Raw genomic sequence first — 12,718 nt, forward strand, 5'->3', positions numbered from 1 at the left:
GATTAATAAACAGACCCATTTTGTATACTCCCATTCAATGGTTTAATTGCCTAATAGTTATGAACTAGGAACTATCACATGTGCTTAACACAGGAAAACATCTCAGGTTATATAGATGCATCTGATTCTTCTCAATCATCATATCCATTCAACTGTTAAAGCAAAGCTTCCAGATTTCATGCTTATCACCTTCTTGCACACTTGACACGAATTGGCCAACTATTAAACAAAACCTGATGATGAGGTTGTTCAGAGAGTCCCTCAGAGATTTTTGATAATGTCTTTTAAAGAGCAACTTTTGTTGATATTTTTAGTCATCTTGCTTGTTCCTATAGTTGCATGCATTAATTTTTTTTATTCATCTCATTATCATCTGCCATTCTTGAATGGGTAACTGTAAAACCAACAGCCTCCGCTCCTTCAGTTCGGATAGGTCTTACACCTTGAACAGAAGCTCCTATGCACGAGACAGTATGATGATTGAAGAACTCCTCATACCATCCAAAGAGCAGGTATGTTTTTCAGAAAACTTCGTTGATTGTTAAACTTTACTTATATGATTAAATCAAGCTCCAGGACAAAACCACTTCTGCATGTTTATTTTGCTTTTGTAAAGATCATAGTCACATTTAATAACCATGTTAATGACCATGATCTTATCATAACCCTCTCTTCTGCAGGAGAGTCTCTAAAATATCACAGAAACTCCAAGTTCTCTAGAAAACACATGCATAACTAATGTCTTCATCAAATATTTTCATTATTTTTAAAAGGGTTAATAATTGGTAGCTAAAGTTACTAACATCCATATGTTTGATTTTGCTAAGCAAACTAGGTATTCATGTTGGAACTTGTTAAAATTATTTTGAGAAAATAACAAAAGATTAGATTGGTCATGTTGTTGATCCATTAGCTTTGAAGTTGCCTGTTGTGGACAGGAAGTGATTGTGTTTTGCATTCTTCTAGAATATCTGCCAGATTGATTTTTTATTTGTTCAACCATTTTAAAAATTGTGGTGCTGAGTAGATACTACTTTCATACAAGAAGTGTCAGCAGCATAGCATTTTGCATTTGAACATGAATGGTTTATTCATTTTTTTCAAGTCACACAATATCTTGTTTTAATGAGTACAGTCATGCTTTGATGTTTGCTTAAAATGTTTGTGCCATAAAATGAACTTTGAATATTCTTACAATGTTCAAACAGTTTAATTGGTGGTCTGCTGGACATATTTATTCATTGCATAATGAAGACAAATTGGAGCAAATGAATAAATCTAGAGATACTGAGATATGTCTAGATTATCTAGGGATAAATCTAGAGATGCCCACAAATATAGAGACTCAATCTAGAGACTCAAGATATATGTACTGTTTATCACAATAATTTTTGACTTTATACTTTTCTAGAACCTTTTATTAATATTCAGGCCTTATGGAGGCAAATATAGTGAGTATACAGTGTTGGCTGAACAAATAAGAACTTTGGGTAGAATGATGGTAGGTACAATCGAATGTCATGTCTAAATGACTGTTGGCTTTAAAGAAGGTGCTTATTATGAAAAAGCTAAATTCTTGCGTGTTGGTGACTATATTGATAACTTTATAATCTGGAAATGCCTAACTCCCTATGTTCTGTGAAAAACTCACAAAAATTACAAGGAGATAAAGGGGGACCCTAAATGTATAAGCCACAATTTACCATTAAATAAATATGTCCCTCATTATGTAACGGAATAGCAAAATCCTTGCCTCAATTGTGATTTATCTTTCCAAATATCTATTTGATTTAGGTCAAAATTAGGATTACCGAGGCCAGGGAGGTAGCACAGCTATCTCAGGACCCTGGACCTAAGGTGGTTGGTTCGAATCTCAGTATCCCATATGGTCCCCCATGCCTGCCAGGAGCTATTTCTGAGCAGATAGCCAGGAGTAACCCCTGAGCACCGCCGGGTGTGACCCCCCAAAAAAAAAATTAGGATCACCATCATCTCTATGACCCCATCATCACTGCCATGTTCATCACTCTTAACCCATAGTTATAGTTACTTCCAATTTCTACAAATCCATTTTGATATAACTGTGTATATTTTCTATAATTGTTAGTGTGTAACACAGCTTCAAGCTGCTCCTGGGAGTTCCCAACTCTTCCCTAACTACCTGCTACCAAAATTTGCTTACTTAGGTAGAATAAAAAGGTCTGTATTTTCTTATATTAACTTTTTTAGTTTTATGGGATTTTTTTTTGTTCATAGCCTGCAGTGCATGGGTTGACTCTTTGCTCTGCTCCTAGCAGGTTTGGGAAACCATATGTGATGCCAGAAATCAAACCTGGGTTTGCTGCATGCAAAGCAAGTGCCCTATCTACTGTACTTTCTCTCTGGTCCCATATTCTGGTGACTTTTTGAAAAGATATAAGGATAAAGAGAATTTTGAGTTTAAATTGGTGTTTATTGCTTTAGTTTCAAAAGCACCTCTAGACATCAGAAACACTTCGATCTATCAGTGGAGAGTTCTTATGACATCTTGAAACTTTTAAAAATGAATTTTAGGCTGATGGCTATTGAACTAGGACTATACTTTCTTTAATGATTGTAGAAAAGCTTGTGATCTATTAGGCCGTTCCTGTAGAGCCTGTTAAATGAACTCACGCCATTGCTCATGATCTCAAAAAAATAATCTTTGATAAATTTATCAGAGATGTGAAAAAGGAAAAAATACAAGAAGACATTTTAGGGATATGTAGAGGTTATTTGACAACATATTTGCTATATTTTTAGGAAAGTATTAAATGTTTAACAACTATAATATTGAATTGTATCTGTGTAGAACGATGTCTACTATAAGGGTATATATCCCAAGGCTTTCAGAAGTGAAGGTAATCCTTAAGTCAACTAATTTAAAGTGACTTAGACAAAAAGAAAAGTAGATGTGTGGCCGGGAGAGATAGCACAGCGGCGTTTGCCTTGCAAGCAGCCGATCCAGGACCAAAGGTGGTTGGTTCGAATCCCGGTGTCCCATATGGTCCCCTGTGCCTGCCAGGAGCTATTTCTGAGCAGACAGCCAGGAGTAACCTCTGAGCACTGCCGGGTGTGACCCAAAAACCAAAAAAAAAAAAAAAAAGAAAAGAAAAGAAAAGTAGATGTGTGGTGGGTTGAGGGTAAAGAAAAAAAACAAAATCAGAAAGATAAAATGTGATAAAATGTTAATGGTTGACTCTAGGTGGAGTGTACATGGATAGTTTTTGTATATGTTATATATTTAATTTAATTTTATTGTAATTATATATCTATAATTGTTTGTATCCCAAAGAGTTCAGGAGATTTCAGAGCTCCTCCTGGTAATTTTCAACAACTGGGCATGGTTTCGTTCTTGGATGTTGCCACTAAGGCTCTGCTGTGGTGGGGACCACCGTGCTAATGCTTGGGCACCTCCAAAACTCCATTTGGTCATGTTCAGGGGATCACGTGGTGCCAGGAATCAAACTTGGGTATTCTCATGTTCTCATGTAAGACATGAGTCTTAACTCCTATGCTATCTTTTTGCTTTTTTTTTCTTTTTTTTTATTTGGTTTTTGGGTCACACCCAGTGGTGTTCAGGGGTTACTGCTGGCTCTATGCTCAGAAATTGCCCCCAGCAGGCTCGAGGGACCATATGGGATGCCAGGATTCAAACCACCTTTCGTCCTGGGTCGGCTGTGTGCATGCAAGGCAAATGCCCTACCGCTGTGCCATCTCTCCCACTCCAACTCCGACTACGCTATCTTAAAACCTTTTTAAGTTCTTTTAATTATATGGACACCTGCAAAATAAAAGCTTAAAATGAGGAAAACAAATTCTAAGACAGACATATTAGTTTTTTGAATTCACAGTGTCTCATTTATTGTGTAAGAGAAGAGACTTATTTCTCAAACTATGTTTGTCAGAGGAAAGAGTGCCAATGCACGATTGAAGATTAATGAAAAGTGTTTACTTCAGAAGCACGCTTAAGTATCATGTGTTAGAATTAAATGGCAAAATATAAAATTTACTCTTATAAACGTAAAAATAGAGTTTTCCCACAGTGATGATTTTGTTTGAAAGCATGCAGGAGATCATAAATATTTTGAATTACTAAGGCACTCTGATACAGATTTTAAATTGCCTTGTCATTGCCCAGCTAAAATTTCTTTGACAAGTAAAGCAAAAGTAGAAAGTTAATAAAAATTAACTCTCCATGAGATTTTCTTTTCACCCAGCATAAATTTTACCTAGATGAAGCAAAAGTTGCCTCTTTCCTATCCTACTGCTTATTAATCAGTTTCATATTAACCACACTAAAGAAAGTACAGTTAAAACTCAGGAGAATAAAAAAAAAAAGCAATATTCCTAGACCTGTGATCCAAAATGTGTCTGGTTGAAGGCAGAGATAGAAGTCAAAGCAGGGTAAAAAGAGGTTAGAAGGAGTAAATTACCCTATTTCCTGTTGGACCTTAAAAATGAGTTATCAGGTCCGGAGAGTTAGCATGGAGGTAAGGTGTTTGCCTTGCATGCAGACAGTCGGTGGATCGAATCCAGGCATCCCATATGGTCCCCTGAGCCTGCCAGGATCGATTTCTGAGCCTGGAGCCAGGAGTAACCCCTGAGCGCTGCTGGGTGTGACCCAAAAACAAACAAACAAACAAAAACAAAAAAACAAATGAGTTTTCAGTAAACTATTAATCACCCCAAGATAATCTAGAGTGGACTCTTTTTACTATATTACTCTTTATTGGAGTTTTTTTGGGTTCTTTTTGTTTTTGGCTTTTGGGAACCACACCTGGCAGTACTCTGGGTACTTGTGGCTCTGCACTCAGTGATTGTTCCTGGTGGCCTCGAGGAATTTAGGGGCACTGGGAATTAAACCGGGGTCAGCCACATACAAGGCAAATAAATGTCCTACCCACTATCCTTTCACTTCGGCCCCTGTATTATTTTTTGATAGATTGTCAACTCTTGAAAAATATTCTTTGATTGAGTTATCAAAAGTCACCTGCAGCCAGTTGTATAAAACATATATGTAAAAGCAAAGAAACAAATATTAACTTAGTCAAAAGGCAATAGTCATGGTTGTTGTCCTAGTCATAGATGGCATCGTTGTCATCATCATAGTTGTAGTCTCATCGTGGTAGTAGAATAGTATCAAAGCAGAGACTCTCAGGGGGCCGCAGGAGACAAAGTCGGGGTGATCCTTGAGTGCAAAGTCAATAGTAAGCCTTGAACATTGGGGGGTGTGACCCAAACAACTAAAACAAAACAAAACAAAAAAAGATTCCTCTAGGGCAGGGCCACAAAATGTTGTATGGAGGGCTGTTTGCGGCCCGCAGGCTGCGAGATTGAGACCCTTGCTAGGTCCAGTCTATACACTAGGATCTGTACACTAGAATGAACTTTTTAAGAAAAATGTTTAATTCTAGAATCAGTGGTTTTGATGGAATCAGAATTGGTTTTTTTTTTTTGTTTGCTTGTTTGTTTTTTGATTTTTGTAATTTCTTTAAGAATCATGGTAACAGAAATGTTCACAGTTGGGTTTCAGTCATAAAATGTATGCCATCCTTTATAGTGGGAATTTTAAAAAAATATTTTTTAAGTTTTTAATCATTGAATTCCAGAGCTACAAAGTTATTCATTATTGTTTCAGGCATACAATATTCCAGAACCAAACCCTTCATTGTTCACTTCCTTCACCAATAGTCCCAGTTTTTCTCCCATTTCCATCTTACTTCTAGAGCAGCTAATTTTCCCAAATTTATCCCAAATTTATCTCCTCACCTCTACTCTTTATGAAGTTTCTATATCCCACATATGGAAGAGATTATTCTGTGATTTTTCACTTTCACTCTGACTAATGTCACTCAATATAATACTTCCATATCCATCCACATAACAGCACATTTCCTAATTATCATTTCTTACTTTGATTAGTATTCTATTGTATATATATATATATGTATGTATATATGTACCATAGTTTCTTTATCCAGTCATATGTTGTTGGGCACTTGGTCTGTTTCCAGATCTTTGCTCTTGTAAATAATGCTGCAGAAACAAAGAATGTTCATTGCAGTGACGTCTTTTCTGGGTTTTGCTTTTTGGACCACTAGGGTCTATTCTAAGGACTGGGATTTGGGGGTTTTATGGAAGCTCAGTTATTTTGAATGATGATAACTGACTTCCAAGAAGGCTGGACCAGTCAACCTTCCCACCAACAGAGAATGAGGGTTCCTTTTTCCCACATTCTCATCAAAACCAGTTGTGCCTTTTGACTGGTGAAAATTGAGCAAATGTAAATGCATTTAAGCTTCCTTTCAGGTCTTTGGATCAGGACAATGAAGGACTCACCCAACCCTGTCTTGATTAGATTGTTTCCTTTTGCATAGTTCTCCTTTCAAACCAGATAGACCCACTGAGTTGATGCCTAAGGGGACAAAGTGACAGGGCTTCAAAGCTTGGCTAGAAGGTTTAACTAAAGAAGTCTGTAGACAGTTGCTTTGGCTGTTTGAATGGTAGCTGCGGAGATAATGCTGTATTCAGTAGCAGTGTGAAAGGCCTCAGAGTAAGCCTCCATTTACCCAGAGGAGCTGTCATCCTTATCACAACAGATGCTTCCCAAATACCACACAACCTAGAAGTCTATATCCTTTTTCTTCAGAGGAAAACTTAACTGTGTTTTGTACTTCTTGATATAGTAACACATAATAGGCATAGTGAAAAATTCTTCTGGAGAAAGTGCAAGTTTATTATTCATTTTTAATATCTAGGCAATTTGTAGCCGTTAAGTAATTGCAAAAAAAAATACCTAACTCCAAGTGGCTGGCTAAGCCAATAGTCAAGCCTTTCTCTTCTACCTCTCACTTCCCTTTCACTCCTGAACCCCCCCCCCCACATCAGCAGATTAACCTTTCTGTTTCTTTCCTTTAAACTCATTTCTTGTGGGACTCTCAGAAATGTGCATGGTAGCAGAAGGTAGCCAGCCTGGGATTAAAGATTTGCTAGAGAGATAGTCTCCTGGAAGATAAGCAGCCACCTTTGACTAGTGACATTTAATATGCTGCTATTTCTCTTCAAAGTGCTGTGCCAGCATTCCTTAGAAGATCCATTCAACACCTCTCACAGATCCTCAGTCAGATTAAACAGTTTTTGCAAGCAGAGAGGTTGGTGCTGTAATTTAAGGTAGTCCAATTAGCTTAGACACTTCACACTGGGTGGTGAGGTGTCTACAGACTCACCTTCACACTGACATTGAGCCACCTTTAGCTGATGTTGGGACCTGTTTTTTAAGTCCATCCTATTTGGAAATTCTACAGAACCGGGCTGCATTATAGTTTCTATTATAGTTTTGAACAAAGATGTCTGGAATGGTCATAATTATTGATACAAGACAAATAATTTAGAAATAAAGAAAACCTGCTTTCACTCTTAAGGTTTGAATCTTTGTATCTGCTTCTTGAACTAGTTTTTCTTATGGAATTAATCTTCCTCTCCCAGTCCAGGTATGCAACATATGTTTATATCATGTTTTACACATTGTAAAATTGTTATCACAATAAAATTGACATATTATATCATTGCCCAATTACCTTTTAAAAACAGGGAGCAGAGAGGGACAACTGAAAGGTTGTAGTCTTTGGTCGATATCTCTTCCTTCCCCACCTCCTCACCTCTCTGCCTATTACTGTGAGTTCCTTTTATTCAAAGATGGAATTCTTCCTTTACTATTCTCGTTTCTTTCTCTCTTTCCCTCCCTCTTTTCTTCTGTCTCTCCCTCTCCCTCCCTCTTTCCTTTCTTTTCCTTTCCTTCCCTGCCTCCCTCTCTCCCTTTTTTTCTTTCTTCTTCTATCTCCCTTTTCCCCTTCTTCCTCTTGTTATGTTTCTTACCACCTCACATATGATCAAGGTCTGGAATACATTTCATAAAATACTGTTTCCAACATGGTGCACAAAATGTCCAAACAAACCTTTCTGTTTAGGTACTGGTTTGTTTTTCATTCACTACCCATTATAGGTAGATCCTGACAATCCGTTGTGTCTTTCTTTTTATAATTCTTGCCACAAAAATGTATGAACTGGACCATCTAATTTCATGCTTTCTGTCACCTTATAAACTCTCGCTGTCAATTGTTTCCATTGTGAAGACTAAACAGATCGGAACCAGTATTTCAATTGACATTAGACGGGACCGTTGAGAATAGTTCTTAGATATGATGGCTGCATGAATCCATTTTTTGTGATGAGCACAAGGAACAACATTGCTGTCATTAATGGGACATGCAGCTAAACTGAGTTGAAGGTTTAGATGAAGGTTTAAATAAAAACTTAAAGATATTATTTTTTAAAAAAGATGAGTCTCTGAAACAACGTGTATGGATTGCTGTTGTCAATCTAACAGACCATAATTACCTGACGACTTGCTATCCTAAAAAAAGATGCACAGAGCACTGCTTTATGGCACTTTGAGGACTAAGTTATCTTCCACTAGCAAAACCATATCTGAGTATATTAGAATGGCTGTGCTTTTTGTTTACAAGTATTTATGATGTTATATTACTCTTCCCTTAATTGAATGGTTCCATTTTCACGGAAACAAGCCAGTTAATAACAGCCTCTTCTCATGCAGAAATGAAAATCAGTGAGATTTGGGATGTGTCATCCACATGGCTATGAAGCAGGGCAGCCTAAATTAAACCCAGATCGTCCCTTCCTCCCCCACTTGGGGTATTAACACCCTCATGACTTCCCCATGCCCTAGTCCTGTCTGATTTATGACCGACCACAGGGTGAAATTATCTTTGAGAAGTCTTTACCTCCTGGGGTTCCCAATCTATGGGTCTCATCCAGCTGTTCTGGAGGTTTTTTTTAGATTAGATTCACTGAGTCTTGCCTGTGAGCTGTTATTGTTTGATTAGCATGTCAAGGCCCACCTTTAATCTCTTTAATCTGCAGGACCAACTCCTCTGGCCCCTGGGGGTAGCAGATTTGACTGATAAAAACCAGTTAAAGGAACTGACCTGGGGAATGAAGTGTTGACCCTTCTGGAGAATTACTCAACATTAGATTTAATTAGATTTCTCTTTCTTTAGCCAGCGAGCCCTTTCCTCCTTCCTACCCCTTTCCTCCCAGGCCTGCAACTGCTATTTCCAGACAAGGCATCTGGGTGAGTCCTTGTTTGTAAGACCAGTGTGTACTTGTGTTCTTCTTTCTTCTGATGAATAGCACTAGTGAGAGACTATTTTTGGAAAGAAGTAAGCTCTTGGAGACAGTGATATCATCATTACTCAGACTTTGGATCCCACTGAATAATGGCACTTTGATTTTAATAGTAATCCTTGACATCATTTTCAAAATTAAAAAAATAATGGTACACTTTTTCTATTTCATTTTTGAAGGGGGAATAAAAGTCTCGATCAATGCAATCTTCTCTTTCCTGTTCTAAAAAAGCCATACCTGCTTTATATTGTCAGATTCTTTCATTATATCTGAAGATTTTTTTTTTCTTCCACTCTGAAATCAATTTGCTGTTGCCTCCCAGGCCAATAGTTTCATGCTCTGAGAATTCAAGAAATAGGGCCCAGAGAGATAGCACAGCGGTGTTTGCCTTGCAAGCAGCCGATCCAGGACCAAAGGTGGTTGGTTTGAATCCCGGTGTCCCATATGGTCCCCCGTGCCTGCCAGGTGCTATCTCTGAGCAGACAGCCAGGAGTAACCCCTGAGCACCACCGGGTGTGGCCCAAAAACAAAAAAAAAAAGAGAATTCAAGGAACAAATGAATGTAAAAGTGAAGGGCAGAGAGGGGAGGGGAGGGGAGAAGAAAACAAAAGTGAAGGGCAGGTGTTGACAATGAAATGACAGTAAGCTGTGGTCTTCCTAAAGTAGGAATTAAAGACTGTTGAGCCAGTAAATCGACCTGAGGAATTATAAGATGCATTTTACTAACAGAAAGACTTACACTGGATTGGTATACATATTCTGTGTATATGTTTCCTGTAGATATAGATATAAAGTTGTAAATGAATGTATATTGCTGGTAATAGCAGATTTTTATTCTTTCTGTGTCTTCTCCCACAAAATTATCAGTTTTGGACAAATAAAATAATATAAATGCAAGTCTTTTTAATAAGCAGAAATAACTTTATACATATAAGGAGACATTGTTATGATTTCTTGTCAACATTGACATTGATGCCGGGCCTTTTGGTGGGGAGAAGGGAGCAGCTGCTTGGTGCAGGAGAAAGGTTTCATACATACCTGGCAGTGTTTGTGGCTCTGTGCTCAAGGGACTTTATGTGGTGCCTTGGGTTGAACTGATGTCAACCATATGAAGACAAGCGCATTAACTTCCGTACTATCTTTCTGGCATTAGCGCCAAATTTTAATCTGTATTTTCTTTGGCTGTTCATAGCAATCAATCTCAATTGGAAAATAAGGAAATTGAGACTGGAATAAATTAAAAAACATTATAAGGCTTACAAAAACAGCAAGTGATATTGAAAATGGCCAAAGGATCATTGAGTAAATAAAGATAAGGCCAGATCTAAAGCAAAATACCTCCTTTCTTGGGCCTGGGAAATAGTCTCTCTAACCAGTACATGATGCAGTGCTGGCTCCAGTCCCCAATACTACATGTTCTCCAGGTATCAGAGCACAAGTGGGTTTGGCCCCCAGACAAACAACTTTCTGATGAAAGTTAAAGTCAGACTTAGATCTTAAACCAACGAGCCTGTTAGCTAAACCTCTGCACTAGGCAGACATATTTCTTACCTAGTTGCCTGCTGTCAGCTTAGATCATACAACAAGGAGTGAGTTTGAGGAACAGAGGACAATGTCTCTCCCTGTGACTGAGCACAGCCTGAGAGAGTAAGGACTGCATTTGAGCATAGGATTCCCCCAAATTGTGGCCCAATATAAATGTACATTTCCTCAGCAAGGAATAAGACCCAGGGTGCAAATGAACAACAGTGACAAAGTTGTGTTGCTGGTCTTAAATTGAAAACCCTTAGAAATAAACTTAAGAAATGGAGGGAAATTGTTTTTTTCAGGGGCAAAGGCTGCTTCCAAGTCCATTTCTTTGGCTCTACTTCAAAGCCAAGCTTTTCTAGGAAGCTCTGGAAATACCTCTTTGCACAGTCCTATTTATCACTTTAAATGCCTATTTGTCCAGTAAACAAATGAAGGAAAAAACAATTTTCATTGGTATGATGGTGCCATGCACATAATAACCTTTCAGAACAGTTTGAAATTCAAATTATTTATGAAAATAGGTCAGTAGTATAAACTTAACATTTTAGTTTTAAATAAACTAGTCTGTAGAAATAAGTGTTGAGGAACAAGTGGTTTGAAAATAAAGCTCCCAATTTAGTCTCTTTATACAAAATCCTCAGGTTCAATTGAATTGACTTAAAACTATATTTAGTTGCACTGTAAGAAGAGCGTTTTGTTTTGTATTTTGTTATTGAAGTTTGTAGTCTGTCCCGAAATCTAAGTACTAACCCTTTGTAGATAACAGCAACAAATGTTCTCATTGAATGCAGAGTTAGCTATTCTTCAGTTCTGTGTACATTTTCCTGGCATGTAGAGACATGGTGCCTTGCTTATATATACTTTACAAATTGTTTTTCAGTTAGAGTTCAGGGCTAGTTTTAATTTTAATTCAGTTTAGCTCATAGTTTTGAGCCAGTATCCTATTTGTGGTCCAACAAAATTTCAACAAATTGTTTGAGTCAAAAGCCTTACCAGAGAACTTACAGGAATGGGGAATCCCAAAAGACAGATGCTGTCCTGCCTCCATAAATATTCCATGACAGCAGTGATACCTTTTTGTGTGGTATAATTCATTGTTTCAATAATTCATGTCTTGCGTGCATGTCTGTAACTGTCCTAGGTAAATAATTTACTGTAATTACCAAAGAAGCATGATATTATTTATTTATTAGAACTTTATAAAAATGGGCTCATTGTCAACAGTAACCTCAGGGCCTCAAATAGATTATAAGATCACGAAGGAAAGTCATCAAATAAACAGCAGCACCCACTTTGTATTAAGTGTTTTTGCTTTTTTCGGAGGGTGCATAGTGAGGCTTTTGAAGGTCAGTAAAATGGGAAATGGGTAAAGAAGATCAGAATAAATTCAGTACCTAATCTTTCATTTCATTGTAAAGCATTTGGAAACTTTCCAAAGTGATACATTTTCTTTAAGGTTAGGACCTTGATTCTTTTTTTATTTAAAAATATATTTTTTTATTGAGGCCATTGTGAATTACAAAGTCCTTCATAGTTGGATTTCAGGCATACAGTGAGAGTGAATTTGAAAATTTGTTATTTCAGTGCTCTGTTGATTTATTCACTTTCTCAATGTCCTTATCTTTTCACTTTGTTCTTAATCACACTAGTTATAGTGAATGGTAATTTCTTGTAAACTTTAAAATATCAAATGAGGGCCCCGATGATAGACTAGTGATAGGGCATTTGCCTTGCAGGCAGATGACCCAGGACGGACCTGGGTTCGATCCCTGGCATCCCATGTAGTCCCCCAAGCCTTCCAGGAGTGACTTCTGAGTGCAAAGCCAGAAGTAACCCTTGAAAACTGCTGGATGTGGCCCAAAACACAAACACCCCCCAAAAAATAAAATAAAATAAAATAAAATGTCAGATGATCTTTCTAGAAAGTCTGTAGTTTCTATCTTGTTCTTCTGTTGTTGTTGTT

General features: G+C 37.5%; 1 protein-coding gene across 10 annotated transcripts in view; it reads left to right on the plus strand.

Moving 5' to 3' along the window:
- Window positions 1–12,718, plus strand: part of ANK3 (ankyrin 3) — a 551,722-nt gene that overhangs the window by 448,838 nt on the left and 90,166 nt on the right. For 8 of the 10 annotated variants that reach the window (XM_049790516.1, XM_049790512.1, XM_049790515.1 and 5 more), the window contains one exon: window positions 410–512. In XM_049790516.1, the coding sequence (XP_049646473.1) occupies window positions 410–512 (103 nt within the window). The remainder of the gene's footprint in view (window positions 1–409; window positions 513–12,718) is intronic. The other 2 variants (XM_049790513.1, XM_049790518.1) reach the window with 1 other exon arrangement.

This window comes from Suncus etruscus, chromosome 17 (genome assembly GCF_024139225.1).
Source record: "Suncus etruscus isolate mSunEtr1 chromosome 17, mSunEtr1.pri.cur, whole genome shotgun sequence".
Classification (NCBI taxonomy): Eukaryota; Metazoa; Chordata; class Mammalia; order Eulipotyphla; family Soricidae; genus Suncus; species Suncus etruscus.